This window comes from Physeter macrocephalus, chromosome 11 (genome assembly GCF_002837175.3).
Source record: "Physeter macrocephalus isolate SW-GA chromosome 11, ASM283717v5, whole genome shotgun sequence".
NCBI classification, from domain to species: Eukaryota; Metazoa; Chordata; class Mammalia; order Artiodactyla; family Physeteridae; genus Physeter; species Physeter macrocephalus.
The window spans coordinates 8,809,629-8,832,430 of NC_041224.1; the positions used below are offsets into that span (position 1 = coordinate 8,809,629).

The window sequence follows — 22,802 nt, forward strand, 5'->3', positions numbered from 1 at the left end:
CCTCTCCCTTTTTTCTTCACGAGTCTGGCTAAAGATCTATTCTGTCACCTTGTCTCAACACCCCTCAAAAATTGAAAAAAAAAATGTGCTTGTTACTGGTTCTTGTTTCCTCATCTCTCAAGCTGAGAACCAGTTTCCAGTAGGGCCTTGAGCCCACTGGTCAGGGCTACACGGTTTCCCTAGCTGAGCTTTGAGGTGAGAGGGAAAATGCACCCTTCTTCACTCGTCTATTCTCTTCACCACAACGATTGCGGTGTGGGGTGATTGGCACTGGGGTTGGAGACACACCTGTGGAGCCCCTTTTACCCCTGAGAGCCGCAGGCCAAACTGAAGCGACTGCGGCCCTGGCATTGGGGGAACCTCTCTGCTCTAATTTTTATTATTTTCTTCCTCTGCTTCATTTTTAGTTGGCTCATCTTTTTTCAGTGTCTTAAGAATGTAAGCCTAGGTTATTACTTTGAGACTTTTCTTTTTTGTTGTTGTTTTTTAAAATAAATTTATCTATTTATTTTTGGCTGTGTTGGGTCTCTGTCGCCACGCAGACTTTCTCTAGTTGCGGCGAGCGGGGGCTACTCTCCATTGCGGTGCGCAGGCTTCTCATTGCGGTGGCTTCTCTTGTTGTGGAGCACGGGCTCTAGGCCTGTGGGCTTCGGTAGTTGTGGCACATGGGCTCAGTAGTTGCAGTACGCGGGCTCTAGAGCGCAGGCTCGGTAGTTGTGGCGCACGGGCTTAGTTGCTCCATGGCATGCAGGATTTTCCTGGACCAGGACTCGAACCCATGTCCCCTGCAATGGCAGGTGGATTCTTAACCACTGCACCACCAGGGAAGTCCTGAGACTTTTCTTTTTAATGTAGGTATTTACAGCTGTAAATGTCCCTCTAAGCACTATTTCACTACCTCCCATAAAATTTGGTACATTGTGTTTTGTTTTCATTCACGTCACAGCATTTTAGGAGTTACCTGTGATTTCTTTGACTCACGGTTATTTAGGAGCATGTTTTTAAATTTCCACATACTTGGAATTTTCCAGATTTCTTTCTGTTACTTCTGTTTTCATTCCATTTTGGTGGGAGAAGAAACGTTGTATGAGTTTAACCTTTTTCAGATTTACTCAGCTTTGTCTTATGGACTTGCATATGGTTTGTCTCCACGTGCACTGGAGAGGAATATGCATTCTGCTGTTACATAGTGTTTTCTATTAGGTCTAGTTGGTTTATAATGTTGAAGTGTTCTGTTTCCTTGTTGGTTTTCTGCCTCTTTGTTCTTTTCATTAGTAGTAGTTCTGTTTTTAATTTTAGGAGGAACTTCCATACTGTTTTCCATAGTGGTTGCACCAGTTTACATTCCCACCAGCAGTGCATGAGGTTCCCTTTTCTCCGCATCCTCATCAATGCCTGTTATCTCTTGTCTTTTTGATGACCTGTGGTTTTGATTTGCATTTCCCTGATGATTCGTGCTGTTGGGCATCTTTTCAGGTGCCTGTTGGCCATCTGTATGTCTCCTTTGGAGAAATGGCTGTTCAGGTTCTCTGCCCATTTTTTAATCAGGTGGTTTTGTTTTTTGATATTGAGTTTTATATACTTTGGATATGATATTAACCCTTATCAGGCAGATCATTTGCTACCATTCTATAGATTGTCTTTTGGTTTTGTTGGTGGTTTCTTTCACTGTGCAAAAGCTTTTAGGTTTGATTAGGTGCCAGTTGTTTATTTTTGCTTTTGTTTTCCTTGCCTGAGGTGAAACAGAATTGCTAAGACTTCTGTAAAGGAGTGTGCTGCCTGTGTTTTCTTCTAGTTGGTGTATGGTTTCTGGTCTTAACGTTTAGGACTTTTGTCCATTTTGATTGTATTTTTATATATGGTGTGAGAAGATGTTCTAACTTCATTCTTTTGCATATAGTTGTCCAGTTTTCCCCAAATCTCTTATTGAAGACTGTCTTTTCCCCCATTGTGTACTTTTGCTTTCCTTGTCATAGATTAATTGACTCTAAGTGTGCGGATTTATTTCTGGGCTCTCCAGAAGCTTAGGGGCAGGGCTCCCTGGGGCTGGGATTCAGAACTCTAAGGAAGGGGGTTTTACCTATAGCTGCTGTGCTGCTCGGGGTCCAGAGCAGGTGACTGCAGTGAGCTGGGACTTACAGCTTGAGAGAGGGGGCTCTGTCCACTGCATACTGATACTTAAGGGAAAAAGCTGGAAACTGTACCTGTCAAGGCGAAGGGCTGTTACTGGGATTGATTTGACAGAAACAACAAGCCATCAGGAAGGATCAAGTCCTGTTCTCTACCCCTTTTATCTTTCATCCTCTTCCCACCCGCATCGCTTCTCTGCCTCCTGTTGGGGAATCTTGAAGCCAACAGGCAAAGGAGAATTGTAGTTCACAGAGTTCCCCCCTCAGCATCACACAGCAGAGTAGAGGTGGGTAAACGTGGAGCTCAGAAGAATATGGCTTAATAACTAGCATATTTGGAGCAGAACAGATAGTCCTTGAAATAGGTTCAAATGTATACTAAAATTTCATATATGATAAAGTTAGCATTGCACACCTAGAGGGAAAAGTAAATTAATAAATAGCTCTAAGATGATTTTTTTGTTTGGACGGTTGGGGGAAAGGTTTATACACAAAAGTAACTTCAGGATGGATTAAAGTTTACTGTCAAGAATTAAATGGAAAGTAACTAGAAGCAGGTATAGATGAACATTTATTTGACTTCATAATGGAGAAGATTTTAAAGCATGAAAGCAAAGCTAGAACTCAAAAGAAAAAAGATAAATTTAATGCTCAACATTTATGTATGTAAAAAAAAAAACTGGCAGGTGGCAAATAGTGGGAAATATTTGTAAAATAGTTAAGAAAGTTGAGATTACTATTTTTGATGTACAAAGAGCTCTTCTAATCGATACAAAAAAAGGCAAGTCTCAGTAGAAAACCAGCAAAGACGATGTGACCATCTAAACAAAAAAATACAAATGCTCAATAACATAATTATCAACTTTGATGAGGATTTTGGGGAAAGTACACTCATGACACTGGAAGTGTAAATTGCATATATTCTTTCTACAGGATCTTATCAGTATGTATTAAAACCCTTAAAAATAATTGCTTACTTTGAAAAGATATTTCTTTGGAGGCAGTCGATAAGAAAGCAAGGATGGTTATGGATGGAGATGAGTTCAATTGATAAGAGCTGGTGTCTGTGAGCAGACCCGCTTGGTTTCATGATTTTCTCCAGTAACCCTAAGTAGACGAGAAGCTGGAGTGGAGAAAGTTATGTAAGCAAATGCAGAGGGAAACCTGTGGAAGATTGGATTCAGGGCTATGTAGACTCGTTCTAGAGCGTAGCCTTGCTGATGGCCACAGAAGCAAGGAGGCCGAGGAACCGTAGAACCAGGATGTTTGCCTAGAACCTAAAAGGTAGTCTCTTTCTCTGGGGCTGTCTGCAGTCAGATTTCCTAAGAAAAATACCAGCTCTTAGATTGACTAGAGTTAATTTCATGTCCTAGCTCTGATGAAGCGTGGCTTCTGACATTGGGGGTACCGGTCTTGTTTGATTAGGCTTTGGCTTGCGCTATATCAGTTAATCCTATAATAATCACATCTTTAACTTCTTTTACCTGTAAGTCAGTTAGCTTAACCAGCTACCTGATGGAATGGAGGAATTGTTATGCATTACTTTTTATTCTAGGTTATGATGTTAAATTCCGATAATTGCATCTGTTTCAGGAGTTTTCTGTCCTAATAGGGCAGAGAGCAAATAATGTTTATAATTCTCTTTATAGGAGAACCTCCATTCTTACCAGAATCTTTTGACCGAATTCTTCTGGATGCTCCCTGCAGTGGAATGGGACAGAGACCAAACATGGCTTGTACTTGGACTTTGAAGGAAGTGACATCGTATCAACCATTACAGCGAAAACTCTTCACTGTGGTATGTGATAATCTTTTGCTGTGGAAGAAAGATGACCTTTACTAGTTTGATCTTTTAAAGACTGAGAGCAATATTCATAGCAGCATTATTCACAGTAACCAAAATGTGGAAAAAACCCAGGTATCCATCAACAGATGAAGGGATAAGTAAAATGTGGTATGTACATACAATGGACTATTACCCAGCCTTAAAAAGGAATGAAATTCTGATACACACTACAACATGGATGAATTTTGAACACATTATGCTAAGTTGTATAAGCCAGACACAAAAGGACCAAATGGTGTGTGATTCCGTTTATATGAGTATCAAGAATAGGCAAATTCATGGAGACAGAAAGTAGAATAGAGGTTACCGGAGGCTGGAGGGACAGGAGAACGAATGGGGAGTTCCTGTTTCATGGGTCCAGAGTTTCAGTTTGGGATGATGAAAAAGTTCGGGAGATGGGATAATGGTGATGGTTGTAAACACTGTGAGTGTACTTAATGCCATTGAATTGTACACTTAAAAATGGTTAAAATGGTAAGTTTTATATACACTGTACCACACACACAGAACACCAGAGACCTGGTTTTCCTTTATGTTGACTCACTCTTTCATCTCAGGCAATAGAAGAATTTCTTCTCTGAGACATTTAAGGAATTTCAAACATTCTGCTCTGTGTTAAAAATAGAGTGTTGTTGGGACTTCCCTGGCGGTCCAGTGGTTAGGACTCCGAGCTTCCACGGCAGGGGGCCCGGGCTCGATCCCTGGTCGGGGAACTAAGATCCCGCACGCCGCACGGCACGGCCAAAAATAAAGGGGGGGTTGTTAACATAGTTACTAACTGATGTAAAACATTTGGGTATAAAGTAAATTACTTTTTTATAGGGTTCTTGGATCATCTTAGTGAATTAAAAGTGGGAAATCCAATAGAGGCGAACACATAAGATTGGGAAGTGACAGCATCCAGTGTCAGATATAGAAGGACAATAAAAATGTAGCAAATCTAACTGGTCTACAGTATGTTTCAGAAGAAGCCCAGATAGAACCTGTGAGAATTTCTGTCAGTCTTGCCAACATGATTCCATAGGATGTAGACAGCATTTGATCAGAGATGATGCCACCATTTCCTCTCCGTTCTCTAATGATAAATACACAAGCTGCAGCAACAGTGGGTATGCTCTGATGATTCCATCTCTGAAGCCGTCTTGGAGTACATTTCTTTTCAGCACTCCTGGTGTCTCCTTTCCTACACAAAAGTGGCACTAAGAGTGGATTGTTTAAACTTTTATTGTATATGGTCTTCAGAGAACACATCCTGGAAGTTAAAAGAGCAAGCAGCAAAAAAAGAAGCTTTGCTTATAGCTGCAACCCAGTTTGATGTGAGGGTAAAATTAGGACCCTGTTTTAAGAGACCTGGCTTTTTGTTCTTTTTAGCTCATAGCAAAAGGACATTTTAAGAGGCTGCTTAGGAGGAGGTGTGTTGGTCTCAGTGACAAGGAGCAGCTGACCATGTGCAAGGAGAGTGTAGAATCTAGTGGGTGTGCCATTGGGTGAGGGTAGGAGTTGAGACTGTGGACCCAGAGCTTCCACGTAAGTTACTCTAGGTACCTGGGTTTCCATATGGGAGAAGTGGGTAGGGTAACTCCTCCTGATGGGGCTACCGTTCTCATGGCGGTTATAAGATTTGTTGAGAAAAGCTGTGTAATATGCTTAGAACAACAGCTGGCACCCAGTAGCAAAGTTTAAATTTTGATCAGTCTACTATGGTTAAGAAAGCATAGTATATGCTTTTTTTTTTTTAAGATTTTCATTAACATTTTAAAAAAAATCTGGGGATTTGAAAAGAGAAACTTTAGTTATTTGGGACAAGTCCATTTTCGTATTACACCCTATCTCCTGGACAGATACCCATTGGGCACCTCCTATATATAATACACAACGCTAGGGGCCGATGACATGCTAGTCAACCCCTGACCTTTTACATGGGGTTTCTGTTCTACCTGGGGAGGAAAATAAACAGCTAGTTGAGTTAGAGATTCCTTGTATTCCAAGGCAGTGACCCAGTGAAGCCACCTTTAGAGGGGAAGCGGGATGGGAGCGCCTGATTGGAACAGTTGAAAATTGTACATGGGCTGGGCAGGGAGGGCACTGCTGAGACGCCGAAATAGAAACAAAGATAAGAGGATGGTGAGGAGGGAGCGAGCACTGCAGGGAAGGAGCAGAGCTCTCCGGGCTGGTGCAGAGGTCCTGAGGTAGGCGTGCGCCACGCACGTTCCAGAACAGCAGAGGCAGGTGGTGCTCAAGCAGGGCAAGCCAGGCACACGAGAAGGGAAGGCCGCGAGGGGCCTGCTGTACGCAGGGCCTCGAAGGCCACTCTGAGGACGTGGGCTTTGACTCCAAGGGATGACAGGAGCACTGGAAGGGTCTTTTTGTTTTATTTTGTTTTTTGGCTGTGTCATGCGGCTTGTGGGATCTCAGTTCCCTGGCTAGGGATTGAACCTGGGCCGCGGCAGTGAAAGCCTGGGATCCTAACCACTAGGCCACCAGGGAACTCACCATGGAAGGGTTTTGAGCTGAGAAGAGACAGTTTTAAGAGCACCGATCTGGCTGCTGTGTTGAGAATAGATGGTAGGAGGGCAGGGAATGAAGCAGGTAGGAAACTGAATAATCCAGGCGAAAAGTCATGGAACTTGGAGCAGAATGATAGCAGTGGGAGTTGGTGAGAAGTAGCCAACCTCTGGATATATTTTGAAGGTAGAGCCGATGGCATTTGCTTGATGACTGGGGAACGTGAGAGCAAGAGGCATAAAGGATAATCTGAGGTTGGGGCCTGCGCCCCGGGGAGGACGGGAATCCGGCTCCAGGAGGTTTCAGAGGAAGAAGGTAGGAGTTCAGTTTGGGACGTGTCACATCTGAGGGTAAAAATATTGAGAATGCAGTTGAACATATGGGTACGGAATTCAAAAAAGAGTTTCACCTAAAAATGTAAATTGGTGAGTTTTCAGCATAAAAATGGTATCTAAAGCCGTGAAACTGAATGATCCTATTTGGGAAAGTCTTGGTCCAGATGGACTAAAACAGCTTCAAGATAATGAAATGCATCTGGCGTGGAACACTCTAATTAAAGAGAGAGTCCTGGTCCTACAGACCATCACTTTTTTATCCCAGACACTTGAAAAAGGTATCATATATGTATACTTTTTTCTTTATACATCTTTATTTTGTACACATTTATAAATGTTGTGTGTTACAACAAGCCTGACTTACTCTTCCCATTTAAAAAATAAACCGTAAATAATATAAAGGAATCATGGTCCTTTTCTCCTTTATAAATCCTACCCATGAGTCTTTTTTTTTTAAGTAAATTTTTTTGGAGTATAGTTGATTTACAATGTTGTGTTAGTTTCAGGTATACAGCGAAGTGATTCAGTTATACATATATCCATTCTTTTTCAGATTTTTTTCCTATATAGGTTATAACAGAATACTGAATAGAGTTCCCTGTGCTATACAGTAGGTCCTCGTTGGTTATCTGTTTTATACATAGTAGTGTATATGTGTTAATTCCAAACTCCTAGTTTATCTCCCCCCCATACCGTTAGCCCCTTTGATAACCGTAACTTTGTTTTCCATGTCTGTGAGTCTATTTCCATTTTGTAAATAAGTTCATTTGTATCATTTTTTTTAGCTTCCACATATAAGTGGTATTATGTGCTATTTGTCTTTCTCTGTCTGACTTGACTTCACTTAGTATGATCATCTCTAGGTCCATCCATGTTGCTGCAAATGGCATTATTTCATTCTTTTTTTATGGCCGAGTAATATTCCATTGTACGTACATACCACATCTTTATCCATTCCTCTGTTGATGGACATTTAGGTTGCTTCCATGTCTTGCCTATTGTAAATGGTGCTGCTGTGAACACTGGGGTGCGTGTATCTTTTTTTTTTAATTTTTATTTTATATTGGAGTATAGTTGATTTACAATGTTGTGTTAGTTTCAAGTGTGCAGCAAAGTGATTCATTTATACATATACATATATCCATTCTTCTTCAGATTCTTTTCCCATGTGTAGGTTATTACAGAATATTGAGTAGAGTTTCCTGTGCTATACAGTAGGTCCTTGTTGATTTTCTATTTATATATATGATAGTGTATATATGTTAATTCCAAACTCCTACTTTATCCTTCCCTGCCACCTTTCCCCTTTGGTAACCATAAGTTTGTTTTCTATGTCTGTGAGTCTGTTTCTGTTTTGTAAATAAGTTCATTTGTATCATTTTTTTAGATTCCACATATAAGTGGTATCATATGATTTTTGACTTTGGCTGATTTCACTTAGTATGATAATCTCTAGGTCCATCCATGTTGCTGCAAATGGCATTATTTCATTCTTTTTTTTATGGCTGAGTAATATTCCATCGTATATATGCACCACATCTTCTTTATTCATTCATCTGTTGATAGACATTTAGGTTTTTTTCATGTCCTGGCTATTGTAAATAGTGCTGCAGTGAACATTGGGGTGCATCTGTCTTTTCTAATTATGGTTTTGTGCAGATATATGCCCAGGAGTTGGATTGCTGGATCATATGGCAACTCTATTTTTAGTTTTTTAAGGAACCTCCACACTGTTCTCCATAGTGGCTGTATCAATTTACATTCCCCCCAGCAGCGCAAGAGGGTTCCCTCTTCTTCACACCCTCTCCAGCATTTATTGTTTGTAGGCTTTTTGATTATGGCCATTCTGCCTGGTGTGAGGTGGTACCTCATTGTAGTTTTGATTTACATTTCTCTGATAATTAGTGAAGTTGAGCATCTTTTTGTGTGCTTTTTGGCCATCTGTATGTCTTCTTTGGAGAAGTGTCTGTGTCCCCTGCATCGGCAGGCGGACTCTCAACCACTGCGCCACCAGGGAAGCCCCATCTTCTGCCCATTTTTTGATTGGGTTGTTTGTGTTTTTGACAGAGCTGCACGAGCTGCTTGTATATTTTGGAGATTAATCCCCTGTCGGTCACTTTGTTTGCAAATATTTTCTCCCATTTTGTGGGTCGTCTTTTCGATTTGTTGATGGTTTCCTTTGCTGTGCAAAAGCTTTTAAGTTTAATTAGGTCCCATTTGTTTATTTTTGGTTTTATTTTCATTACTGTAGGAACCCATTTTGAGTTTATTCTTGTGTGTGGTGTTAGGGAATGTTCTAATTTCGTTCTTTTACATGTAGCTGTCCAGTTTTCCCAGCACCACTATTGAAGAGACTGTCTTTTCTCCATAGTATATTCTTGCCTCCTTTGTCATAGATTAATTTTCCATAGGTGTGGGGTTTATTTCTGGGCTTTCTATCCTCTTCCATTGATCTATGAGTCTGTTTTTGTGCCAGTACCGTACTGTTTTGATGACTGTAGCTTTGTATTGTATTCTGACGTCTCTGTGTCTGATTGATTCCTCCAGCTCCATTTTTCTTTCTCAAGATTGCTTCTGCTATTCGGGGTCATTTGTGTCTCCATACAAATTTTGGTGTCAGGGTGATGGTGTCCTCATAGAATGAGTTTGGGAGTGTTTCTTCCTCTGCAGTTTTTTGGAAGCGTTTCAGAAGGATAGGTGTTAACTCTCCTGTAAACGTTTGATAAGGTTCACCAGTGAAGCCATCTGATCCTGGACTTTTGTTTGTTGGAAGATTTTTAATCACAGTTTTAATTTCAGTACTTGTGATTGGTCTGTTCATATTTTCTATTTCTTCCTGGTTCAGTCTTGGGAAATTGTACCTTTCTAAGAATTTGTCCATTTCTTCTAGGTTGTCCATTTTATTGGCATATATGTGTTCATAGTAGTTTCTTGTGACTCATTGTATTTCTGTGGTGTCCATTGTAACTTTTCCTTTTTCATTTTTCATTTTATTAATTTGAGCCCTCTCCCTCTTTTTCTTGATGAGTCTGGCTAAAGGGTTATCAACTTTATCTTTTCAAAGAACCAGCTTTTAGTTTCGTTGATCTTTTCTATTGTTTTCTTCATCTCTGTTTCATTTATTTCTGCTCTGATCATTATGGTTTCTTTCCTTCTGCTAATTTTGGGTTTTGTTTGTTCTTTCTCTAGTTGCTTTAGGTGTAAAGTTAGTTGTTTATTTGAGATTTTTCTTGCTTCCTGAGGTAAGATTGTATTGCTGTAAACTTCCCTCTTAAAACTGCTTTTGCTGCATCCCATAGATTATGGATCGTCGTGTTTTCATTGTCATTTGTCTCCAAATAGCTTTTGATTTCCTCTTTGATTTCTTCTGTGACCCACTGATGTTTTAGTAACATATTGTTTAGCTTCCATGTGTTCGTGTTTCTTACAGTTTTTTCCCTGTAATTGATTTCTAATCTCATAGCGTTGTGGTCGGAAAACACGCTTGATATGATTTCAACTTTCTTACATTTACCGAGGCTTGATTTGTGGCCCAAGATATGATCTATCCTGGGGAATGTTCCATGTGCACTTGAGAAGAATGTGTATTCTGCTGCTTTCGGATAGAATGTTCTATATATATGTGAATTAAGTTCATCTGGTCTAATGTGTCATTTAAGGCCTGTTTCTTTATTGATTTTCTTTCTGGATGATCTGTCTGTTGATGAATGTGGGGTGTTAAAACTCCCCCACTATTATTGTCAGTTTCTCCTTTTATGGCTGTTAGCATTTGCCTTATATATTGAGGTACTCCTATGTTGGGTGCATATATATTTACAGTTGTTATATCTTCTTCTTGGATTGATCCCTTGATCATTATGTAGTGTCCTTCTTTGTCTTTTGTAACAGTCTTTATTTTAAAGTCTATTTTGTCTGTTATGAGTATTGCTACTCCAGCTTTCTTTTGATTTCGATTTACTTGGAACACCTTTTTCCGTCCTCTCACTTTCAGTCTGTATGTGTCCTTAGATCTGAGGTGGTTCTCTTGTAGACAGCATATGTATCGGTCTTGTTTTTGTATCCATTCAGCCACTCTGTGTCTTTTGGTTGGAGTATTTAATCCATTTACATGTAAGGTAATTATGGATAATGTGTTCTTATTGCCATTTTTGTTAATTGTTTTGGATTTGTTTTTGTAGGTCTTTCTTCTTCCCTTCCTCTTTTGTTCTCTTGTGATTTGATGGCTATCTTTAGTGTTGTGTTTGGATTGCTTTTTCTTTTTTTGTGTGTGTCTATTGTAGATTTTTGGTTTGTGGTTCCCGTGAGGTTTTGATACAGCAGTTTATATATATACAAGGTTGTTTTAAGTTGCTGGTCTCTTAATTTCCAGTACATTTCCAATATCCTGCATTTCTACTTTCCTCTTCTCATGATTGCTGGTTTGGATATCATATTTGTGTGTGGATGATTTCCTACCGTTACTTTATGTTTGCCTTTACCGGTGAGCTTTTTCATTTGTAATTTTCTTATATCTACTTGTGGCCTTTCCTTTTCTGTCTAGAGAATTTCCTTTAGCATTTGTTGTAAAGCTGGTCTGGTGGTGCTGAATTCTCTTAGCTTTTGCTTGTCTCTGAAGCTTTTGATTTCTCCATCAAATCTGAACGTTGTATCTGAATGAGGGCATTGCTGGGTAAAGAATTCTTGTAGTAGGTTTTTCCCTTTCATCACTTTAAATATATTGTGCCTCTCCCTTCTGACTTGCAGAGTTTCTGCTGAAAAATCTGCTGATAACCTTATGGGAATTCCTTTTTATGTTATTTGTTCCTTTTAATATTTTTTCTTTGTCTTTAATTTTTGTCAGTTTGATTAATGTGTGTCTTGGCATGTTCCTCCTTCGGTTAATCTTGTATGGGACTCTCAGCACTTCCTGGACTTGAGTGAGTGTTTCCTTTCTCACGTTAGGGAAGTTTTTGGCTATAATCTCTTCAGATATTTTCTCAGGCCCTTTCCCTCTCTCTTCTCCTTCTCAGACCCCTATAATGTGAACGTTGGTTCATTTAATGTTGTCCCAGAGGTCTCTGAAATTGTCCTAATTTCCTTTCATTCTTTTTTCTTTATTCTGTTCTGTGGCAGTGATTTCTCCCACTGTCTTCAGCTCACTTATTTGTTCTTCTGCCTCATTGTTTCTGTTATTGACTCCTTCTGGTGTATTTTTCATTGCAGTTATTGTATTGTTCCTCTCTGTTTGTTCTTTAAATCTTCTAGCTCTTTGTTAAACACTTCTTCTGTCTTCTTGGTCTGTGCCTCCGTTCTTCTTCTGAGATCTTGGATCATCTCTACTATTGTTACTGTAAATTCTTTCTCAGGTAGATTGCCTGTCTCCACTTCACTTAGTTTTTCTTTTTGGTTTTTATCTTGTTCCTTCTTCTGGAACATATTTCTCTGCCATCTCGTTTTGTCTAACTGTATGTGTTTGTGGTCTCCGTTTCTCAGGCTGCAGGACTGTAGCTCCTCTTGCTCCTGGTGTCTGCCCCCTGGTGGGTGAGGTTGATCCTGGGGCTTTTGCAGGCTTCCTGGTGGGAGGTGCCTGCCCACTGGTGGGTGGAGCTGGGTCTCATCCCTCTGGTGGGCAGGTTCATGTCAAGTGGTGTGTTTAGATGTGGCTGTGAGCTCAGTATGGCTTTAGGCGGCCTGTCTGCTGATGGTTGGGGCTGTGTTCCTGTCCCACTGGTTGTATGGTCTGAGGTGTTCTAGCACTGGAGCCTGTAGGTTGTTGGGTAGGGCTCGGTCTTGGTGCCAAAATGGCAACCTCCTGGAGAACTCAGGCCAATCAATATTCCCTGGGACCTCTGCCACCAGTGACCTTGCTCCCATAGTGAGCCACAGTCAACCCCTGCCTCCCCAGGAGACCATCCAAAACCCACAGGTAGGTCTAGCCCAGGTGTCTGTGGAGTCACTGCTTTGCGCTGGGTCCCAGTGCACGTGAAATCTTGTGTGCACCCTCCAGGACTGGAGTCTTTGTTTCCCCTCATCCTATGGAGGTCCTGCACTTAAGCCCTGCTGGTCTTCAAAGCCAAATGCTCTGGAGGTTCCTTCTCTTGTGCCAGACCCTCAGGCTGGGGAGACTGACCAGGGGCCCAGAACTTTCACTCTTGTGAGAGAACCTTGCGCTGTAATTATTTTCCATTTTGTGGGTTGCCCACCCGGCGGATATGGGATTTGCTTATTTTGTGAAAGTGTCCCTCCTACTGTCTCGTTGTGGCTTCTTCTTTGTGGATATATTGTAACAAACTGTCTTTTTTGGTAGGTTCTGATCTGTTTTTGTTGATGGTTGTTCAGTGTTTAGGTGTGATTTTGGTGTTTTTGTGAGAGGAGGTGAGGTCAGGTCCTTCTACTCCGCCATCTTGTCCGGAATCAAGGGCTGCTTTTAGTCTGGATGCTTGCTGCCTCTTTCCTCAGTGTGTGCTGGCCGTTATCCACTTGATACGGGGTGTGCAGGTGCAGTGGCCTGTGCATGCTCCCGGTACGGCTGGGGCAGCCGTTGGCACCCTCTCCCATGTCTCCCAGTGGTAGCAGCGGCCCGTGTGCTCCCGGGGATAGCGGGGGCGGCGACAGGAGCCCGCTCGTGGGTCTCTTAGTGGTGGTAGTGGCCTGTTCCTGCCTCTGGAGCCCATGATGGCAGTGTCGGTTCGTGCCCGCCCCCAGAGCTCGTGTAGGCCGTGTCCTGTTGCCTCGGAGCGCGTGTAGGGAAAGACGCTCCTGTGGTTTTCGCATCCCTCTCCTCGCGTGCCCCCCCCCGCCACCAACAGTGGTGCCTTGCCGTCTCTCACGGGCCCAGGCTCCTTCTGAGTGCAGCCTCAGTTGCCATTCTCCAGCCTCTTCAGTTGCCATTCTCCAGCTGTGTCTTCACACAGCCAACCCCGGTTCTCTCCCCGGGACTGTCTGAAGCCCAAGCTTCAGCACCCAGTGCCCCGCCTCCCCATACCGCAGTTGAGCGTCTCAGGCTGGGGAGCGCAGGGCAGCGGTACAGACCGCCTGTGCAGGTCACTGTCCATTTTGCCTTCCGCAGACTGGTTGCTGCGTTCTCCTCCGGGGCTCCAAAGCCCCCCTTCCATCCAGGCTGGTCCTCCCGCCGATAAGGGGACTTCCCGGGGTGCAGGAAACTTTCCTTCTGCACAGCTCCCTCTCAGGGGCGCACGTCCAGTCCTGATTCCTTTCTCTCTCTCTCGTTTTTTCTTGTTTCTTTTGTCCTGCCTGTTTATGTGGAGGTTTTCTGGCCCTTTCAGAAGTCTGAGGTCTTCTGCATCTTTATGCAGTAGATGTTCTGTGAGAATCGTTTCACTTATAGATGTATTTTATGTATATATTTGTTTATATACATTATATTTAAGATGTTCACTTGCTCTTGCGATACTCATCATCTGATCACACCTGTCTTTAGGCAGCTGAGCTGCTGAAGCCGGGGGGCGTGCTGGTGTATAGCACGTGCACTGTCACCCTAGCAGAAAATGAAGAACAGGTCGCCTGGGCCCTCAAGACATTTCCTCACCTTCAGCTTCAGCGCCAGGTGAGGGCCATTGCCGTTGTCTCTGGGTGATCTGGTAAGTCGTGGAAACTTAAGCATGTTGATAAACACAGAGAATGATATGAAGAGACGTGTCAAGTAAAACTTCTGAAACAAATCTTGCGGTACACGAGGTTTCTCTAAATGAGAGCTGTTCCAGACAGCCCCTAGAGGATTTTCACATCCTGACCCAGTTTTTCCAGGCCTTCACTCTCTACAGATGTGTTAAAATGCCACAGAGCTCAGGGGATTTCTGTTACATGTTTATTTGACTTGTGGCTCTTCTTCATGTGACTCAGAATTTTGTTTCTAAAACCCTTCCTCCACCCCCCAGTTCTATAATTTTTCTGATAGGGCAAATGTTGAGCAGTTTTCTCATATCACACCAAAGCCCAAAGAGGCTTTAACAACTGGGATATCAAAAGACTAGCCAAGGGGGGAAAATGGTTCAGGATTATTCCTTCCTTCTGGATTCTTATATAAGATAGGGAACATTTAAAAAGGTTTTTTGTACTTTATTTTACCTAGCACTGTCTTTCTATTCTGGTTTTTATTAAAACTATATTTATGACTAGATTTTTTAGCCCATGATGTTTGAGATTAGGTTTAAATCTGTGGTAATGCTCACATTCATTCAGATAAACTGAACATCTAATGTCAGTCGTTCCAGTACAGAATTCTAGTAAGTAATTGGAATATATAGACAGAAGGCAATCCAGAGGTGGTTTCTAGACTCAGAAATTAAGATAAGTGCATTGTAGATGAAAAGAAGACTTGAGAATTCACTTGAATTTGATGTGTGTGTATAAACATATACACTCAGTATATACCTAAGAGAGATGGAACTCCCCCCCAACACACATGGGTTAATAAACAATAGGTTTTCAGATATAAACCTAAGAAAACATATCTTCAGTAACACAAGCATTTGTGAAATCGTGACTTAAGTTAGGCTTATTCATCTTTTGTAGTAGTGGTTTGCACGGATCAGTGAGTTCCTTATGATTCTGTATTCCTCTAAACTAATCGAGGCAGCCTTAGTTTTCTCATCTCTTTTAATATTCTAGTACATTTAAGAACAACAACAAAAAAAGAGAACTTTTATCATCCAATAGGTATGAGCCAGAGAGAGGCATCTTCAGATGCTCAAGAAACTCCTGTCAGTTTTGGGGAGTCTGACAAATAAAGCTGGGTTTTCCTCTCCTGCTGTAACTGATAATAATGTTCCACTTGCTAAGTGCCCACTCTATGCCAGGCCCGATACCACCTTACTTCTTTAAGCCTAGATCAGAGTGTTTCACCTGTTTCGTAGATGAGGAAGCAGGTAAGGTAAGTTACTTTCCTAAAGTCACACAGCTAAGCTGTGGCAGAGCTGTGATGTGAATCCACGTGCTTCTAGGCGTGGAGCCCAGGTCTCCTGCATGTCGTGGGCCTTGATAAGCATAAGGGCCATCCTAGGGACTCAGTCATCAAGTGGCTGCATGTTACCACCCTCCCACTTTACCACCCGGAAAAGCAGCCTGTCCATTTCACAAAAATAAGAGGTATTTACTCATTTTTCTGTTTCTGGAATTGGTGGTAGTTACAGTTTGTCCTTTTACGTAAATGGTACACGGGCAAACTTCCCAACGCGAGGATGTGTGTCCGTGTTTATTTGTCTCCCCGAGCAGGACCCACAGGTTGGAGGAGAAGGGATGCTGGGAGCTGGCCTGTCATCTGAACAACGGAAACGGCTGCAGCGATTCGATCCCTGTGTGGTGCCGTCACAGGACAGTGACACTGGTTCTCTCGGAGATGCCAGGATAGAAGACATGATTTGGCTCGCAAATAAGGATTGTATAGGCTTTTTCATTGCAAAATTTGTAAAATGCAAAAGCACGTAGGAGAAGGATCCTTAGAAATGAAAGTTCCAAACGTTTTCCATGTTTTTTTTGTTTTTTTAAACCAAAAACTGTTGTCAGGCCACGTGATTGATGCCATGGTTGCTGAGGAAACAGAAAAGGCTGCCGGCTGTTCCACCAGGAATCGAGACTGTACTTCACAGAGGAAGTAGCGGGGGTGGGGTGGAGAGGGGGGCACTTTGAGACTATATCTTGTGTGTTTAAAATACTTTTCCTTTATGGATTTAGCAGAGTATAAAGGAAAGGAGATGCCTGAAGATGTCTGGAACATATTTTCATTTGGGGTCTTTGTTTTAATTTGTAAAGAATGCAAGTCATTTTTAATATTAAAATCAGTGTTTAACAAAAGGAATAAAATTAGCGGTATTTAATTTGGTTATAAAACACGTTTTCCGTTATTGAGTTCCTTCAGAATTCAGGGTGTGGGAGCTTATAACTTACTTATCAAGTGCCAGCCACGGAGCTGGGATTTCACCTGACTTTTTCCGTTTACTATTTGGTAAATCAGCCTTCTTTCAAATGAGCTCTGGACTACCCCCAATGGCAGTCTCCCTTCACTATGTGGACCTTTTCTCCTCTGTCATATTTGTTTTTCTTTTTTTTTTTTTTTTTTTGCGGTACGCGGGCCTCTCACTGCTGTGGCCTCTCCCGTTGCGGAGCACAGGCTCCCGGACGCGCAGGCCCAGCGGCCGTGGCTCACGGGCCCAGCCGCTCCGTGGCGTGTGGGATCCTCCCGGACCAGGGCACGAACCCGTGTCCCCTGCATCGGCAGGCGGGCTCTCAACCACTGCGCCACCAGGGAAGCCCTCTTCTGTCATATTTTAAACTAAAAACTAAAATGAATTTTTTTAAACTCTGTAGATTAAAAATGAGACTATTGCACAATTCGGGTACCTTTTATCATCTAATGGAATACATACAAGTCCTTAGAGATGTGACTGGTGAGAAGACCATCTTGTGAGGGCTGGGAAGTGGCCAGGCAGTCACAGCTAAGCCTTGGTGTTCTCCCCCTGAACAGAAGCAACTCCACAGAACACCTTCCCCAGACCAAGCGACTGCGACTGGATCCAGACGAGACAAGCCCACTTCACCACCAAACCTGAAATCACCCAGACTGCAGAAGTGACCAAACATCACCCATGGCGGCCAATGTAAGTGGACGGCCTTTTTAAAATGAATTGTAACCGTAGGCTTGCTTTTCATCCTACCTGCATTTTAGGTAAAATATATTAAAATACCCAGCCATAGTTTAAAAGCTATCTCATGTCGTGTTAAATACATCTATTTTGTTAATTCAAATCACCTCAAAATTCCTGAGCCTCGGGCAGTTGCCTAATGGTTTTGTTTTTTTTTTTTCCTTCACAGGTCTCCATTAGGAATTTCTTGAAACTTCCTTGTATCCATGAAGAATGCTCATCTCATCTCGGATCAGGTGAGATGTTCAGAGGCCTCTGCTCTGAGGAAGCCTTTCTCGCACAGCCTTCTCTGGGGCTGGGTCGGGCATGTCTCTCTCTACAGCCCTTGTACCTCTGTCTCCTCCTGCCACGGCACTTGACACATCACTCTAGTGTACGAGGCATGCCCTGGACCGCTGCCCCCAGGCTTGGGAACATTCCGGAGGCAGGACTGTGCTTTCTGTGCAGCTTCAGAGCAGGTCATTGTCACACGCTTATCGAACGAGGGAGAAACCCCGTCAAGCTCCCTAAGATTCAAACACGTGACTGACTGCTTTCCGTCCCTCGTTCTGCTCGATACCCAGTAGACGTCATCTGCCTAAAGAGAAACACTGTTGACCTGTGGTACTTCTGCTTCTAGGGCTCGGCATACTTCCTTGAACTTTCAATACGTTTTTGAAAAATACACAAAATCCATCCCTTCTCATGCTCTCTGCAGAGCCTTAGGTGCTAGGCTGGGATGGAAATGGTAGGGAAGGAGCCCAGCAGCAAATGTGTAAAGGTTTGATTAATACCAACAGCTATCAAAATACAAGCAATGCAGGCAAAACAGAAGAAAAATAATTGCATATTGAAAACAGTAAGGACAAATAAAAAATATTGTTAAAATTTGTTTCTTTAACATAGACATTTTTCAGTGGGTTTCTTTCTTTCAAAAAAATAAAACAAATTGGAAAATAAAACATTCAATCTTAAGGAACACAGACATTTAAGAAAAAATATAATAAAAGGACAAAAAGCAGGGAAATGTGGAAGGGAATGAATATATTCTCTGTTAACCTATTTAATGTGACCATAGTTATATCTGTGAAACAGAAGCATTTTAATTCAACGGTGAGTACATTTGACTTCAAAACCGTGTATCACATTTTAAACAGTAAAGTACAAATAGTTAAAAATATAACACGATTCGACAGCTGACCCAGAGCCCTCTGATTGCCCGTTTTCTCCAACAGCATGACTCCTGACGTGTTAGTAAGATTATCCAGGACTAGCAGCATTGTGTCACTGAGCAAAGGGCGAGGAATTAAATCTGTCGTCGGAATGGATCTTCATTTTAGAAAGGAAAAGTACGGTTCAAAATCGGAGGTAAGGATCGCAGAACATATAGGATGAAGGTGGGAGAAAGTTGGCTTTGCCGTGCTCAGGCCTTCAGAGGCCTTTGACCTGCCGGAAGCCGTCGCTTTTCAGATGTCGTGGGGAGGTGACCACAAGCCATCAGTGATGGGCAGCGCCCCCCAGGATGATGCGCCCCACACGGGAAGTGCAGGTGAGTATTTAACATGCTTTCAGCGGTAAGAGTCATTCCTAAAATGGCACTTAATGCGACTAATAGTAGACAGTGCAGAAGCCAGCTCCTGATCTGTTTGGTATGAATGAATGACTTTAAACCAGGCTTGTTGAACAGGTCAGTGTAGCGGACAGGGAAGGTTTAACAGGAATGCAGAGCAGACCATGTTAAAATGTGGCATCGTCCCAAAGTGCAGAATAACTAAGACATCCTACATTTAGCACCACCTTTTTGTAACAGTAACTTAAACGAGCAGTAGAGAAAGAGCAGACAAAAGGCTGAAGTGGGTGACAGAGAAGACACAGAGCCATTCAGAACTTTTCCAGCATTTTCTACGTTAAGTACAACAATCATGATTCTACAACTGAGTCGGTTAAGATTAAACCTTTGCCGGGTGAAAAGACAAGAATTTTACATTCCACAAGTCAGTGACTATCCCATTGTCCTTGGGATTATCTCTTCAATTACATATTTAGTACACACCGTTTACACATATGCCCACTCTACGGTTCTCACATAAGGGGGCTCTTTTTGTCAAATCCTGCGGTAGAGATTTTGCGGACTACTCTGATTTGGACTAATGTGTTTCACGGTAAAGTGAGAAACGAAGAGTCCAGGTCAAAGTTTAAAAAATGGAATCCGTTAGCATGATTCTTTGAAAGGGATTAATGGTAGCAGCAAAAAGGATACATACCAGTTATACTTCAAGGATTTACATATTCCAAAGTCATGAACTGGGATGAAACTTTGTATAGGAAAGGTCGGGGCTGGTGATCATCGATAGGGTGCCGTGGTGGACAGCTGATTGGAAGCATTTTCTAAAAGTAACTTTAAGTGGAATACGGTTACCCAATGATGTGAATATTTTACATCAAAAATTTATATATTATGACTCCTGTTTTTATATTCAATAAATAAAGGTATGTCAACAGTACAGAGCTAATTAACAAAGAGATGGAGGGAAATGGTTCCTATTAGCTGACACTATATATGTTAACTCATTTTTACAACTCTGAGTTTTCTTTGGGGGAGAGGAATAAGGAGTTAGACGTGAAACAGTTGTACTTATAAAGGTCCAAGGATATTTGGCAAGAACCTGGAATAATCAAAGAAGCGAAACAAAAAATAGCTTATTTAACAAAATAATAATTTTTAATGTCCAGGTCTGAAGGTAGGCAGTCAAGACAGGCGTTTTCCAGGGACAGACTTCAAGTGCCAGGGACTTGCACGCCTAATACTGTCTGACCTGTCCAGCCGTAACTGGACAGACGGACACTCAGGAGAGACAGGGAAGGTTTCAGGCTCAGCGTGACCACCACGTCGTGGGCCGCGTTCGGCGGCGTCCCTGACGCGGGGCCACAGCATCTTCTGGCTTCCCCTCAGGCAGGTGGCTGACGCAGGAAAACCTCAACGTCTTGTTCACTTCAAGTCACCTCCTTTTGCCCTGATTTCTTGCGAAGAGCAGAAGCTTTGGTTATAAGAAGCACTTCGAGGTTGTGACGGCCAGTGACAGTGTCGGAGCGGGGGCGGGGACACACGGGCACGGCGGGCGAGGTGAGGAGATGGGGCACTCGGGCGCGTCTGTGTAAACGCTTCTCCCTCAGGCGAGAGGTCGTCGGACGTTTCCAGTGAAACACTCGTCACAGTGGCCCGCACGGCCCCTCTCCAGGGGCCCGCGGGGGCAGCTCTCCGGGGCGTCCCGTCTGGCGGCGAGCGCCCTCTGGGCCCTGACGGCTCGGCGGGCCACAGCGGCGCGGCGAGCCGCGGAGCCAGGCGGGCGCTCGCCCGTCTCTGGCTCGTGCGCACGCGGCTCCCAGACTCCAGGGCCGTGACCTGAGACACTGGCTACGCAGGGTGTGGCCGTCACACTCGATCGGTGTGAACTGCACGGAGCGGAGCAACCCTTGGAGTTTGGTTATATTTCCCAGAATTTGTGGTCACAATGATTAACGTACAGGGCTGGTGGAACATTCAGAAATCAAACCTTTTCAAGTCAGGCGGTCACACGTATTTACAGTATGTACAGACTCTCTACTGGAACGGGAATAGGTGTCTAGACGACGTTATTACAAATTTCCTGAAGGTGGGCATTTCTAGTCCCTGTAATTCAGAAAGCAAATCTGCTGGCTTGGCATTAAGACTCTAAGATAGTGTGATCAAACTGATTGATTGATAGATAGATAGATAGATATTATATATAATTATCATAAGAAGGTGTCTGCAGAAATAACATTTACAAACTGTCTGTACAGTACACAATACTAGTACATAGAAAATAGATTCTGACTTTGATCCCCTTTGTGTAAGGCAAGACAATCTGTCCCCAAATTTAGTCAGTCAGCCAGAGGTACAAGCAAGAAACAGTGGTCCATGGATGAATACGCAACTCAGGTGCCTACATAGTAAAAACCGGGAGAATCGAGAAATTCCACTTTTTATGTGGGCCGACTGATTCTGGCCCGCTGGATACATCAACCACATTTTCGAAAACGTCAGCTATGCTTCTTAAAACCCTGACGCCACCTGGATGGCAACAACAGATGATATTGTTCAAGTGGCAGCGATCCTAGACAGTTTTCAAAGTCCAGTAGACAACCAGAGCACTGCAGCCTTTCCAGGCGAATTTATAGAGCACTTACTTACTTACAAAAGGAAAATAAAAAGTATATTAATACTCTATTTCATGCTGTTGCTATCCAAGCAACAGCAGTACAAAATATACAAGACAGATCACACATGACTGCAATGTAGACCCCCAAGATTGAGTTGGAGGGTGGCGGTATACAAGACTTACTTAAAAATAAAAAACACCTACGACACCAAAGGGCAGAAGTCACTGGCGGATGTAAACCTCCCTGTCCCCAGCCTCATGCCGTCTCCTGGACACCCCTTCCCCCTCCCTGTCCCAGTAGCGATCCTGGGATTTGTGGCGGCTCCATTGTCTGTCGCCCTCGTTGTGGCCCTGCTCGCGATCCGGGTCCCGGGAGCGGTGCCGAGACTCCCTGTGTCTGCGCTCCCCGCCCCCGTGGGGTTCCTCTCTGTGGCTGTGATCTCGGTGCGGGGCGCAGTGGTCCGCGTGTTCGTGGGAATAATCTTCCTTGGGCTCCGCGTACGCGGAGTCGCGACTCTCCTGCGTTTCCGAATCCAAGGTCTCCTGCCTGGAGAGGCCTCGGCTGGCCCCGCTGCGATGGCTGTGGTGCAGGGGTTTCTTGACTGGGTCTGGGCAGGGTTCTTCTTCAGCTTGGGAAGCAGAACGGGCGGCAGCCGCGCGATCGGTCCTCGGATCCCCTTGAGAACCCTGGAGGCGAAGGAGCAAACACAGGCCTCAGCCAAGGTCGGGGTCTGGGGAGCTGTCACAAAGGCAAGTCCATACAAGTCGAGCCCCTTTTCAAAGACTCTAAAGTGCTGAGATGAAATCTGACCTAGCTCGGTTGCTTAATTTGTTCGATAACATCCAGTAGCATTGATATTGTATTGGACTTTGTTAATTTGTAAGCGCCTAGAACAGCACACAGAGCAACTTTTTAAATTTTTTTTAAATGAATGGATGAAGGAGGGAGGGCATTCTTTTATATGATGTTCTCTTGTGGTTCAAATATAGATACAGGTCCCTGAGATCTGTCTACACATGGGTGGACACTTAACCACTTCTGCTCGAATACAGGTGGGAAGATTAAAAATTCTTAGGCTGTTGGCTTTAAGGGGAAAAAAATGATAAAAGAGACCAGCAGTGTTATGAGACAGTCACGTATATTGACTGATTGATTAAATACAACAACCCTGTAAGCCAATCTCATG

The 22,802-nt window shown here is 43.2% G+C and overlaps 2 protein-coding genes across 10 annotated transcripts in view; one reads left to right on the forward strand and one right to left on the reverse strand.

The window, feature by feature from the left end:
• NSUN6 (NOP2/Sun RNA methyltransferase 6) overlaps positions 1–17,370 on the forward strand; it is a 75,504-nt gene extending 58,134 nt beyond the window's left edge. For all 3 annotated transcript variants that reach the window (XM_007101509.4, XM_007101510.4, XM_024116411.3), the window contains 3 exons: positions 3,779–3,927; positions 14,236–14,361; positions 16,029–17,370. In XM_007101509.4, coding sequence (XP_007101571.1) covers positions 3,779–3,927; positions 14,236–14,361; positions 16,029–16,241 — 488 coding nt within the window. In that variant the 3' untranslated portion in view covers positions 16,242–17,370. The remainder of the gene's footprint in view (positions 1–3,778; positions 3,928–14,235; positions 14,362–16,028) is intronic.
• A 3,183-nt stretch (positions 17,371–20,553) lies between these two features.
• Positions 20,554–22,802, reverse strand: part of CACNB2 (calcium voltage-gated channel auxiliary subunit beta 2) — a 441,112-nt gene continuing 438,863 nt past the window's right edge. For 5 of the 7 annotated variants that reach the window (XM_028495783.2, XM_055087728.1, XM_028495784.2 and 2 more), the window contains one exon: positions 20,554–22,302. In XM_028495783.2, coding sequence (XP_028351584.1) covers positions 21,838–22,302 — 465 coding nt within the window. In that variant the 3' untranslated portion in view covers positions 20,554–21,837. The remainder of the gene's footprint in view (positions 22,303–22,802) is intronic. The other 2 variants (XM_055087727.1, XM_055087730.1) reach the window with 2 other exon arrangements.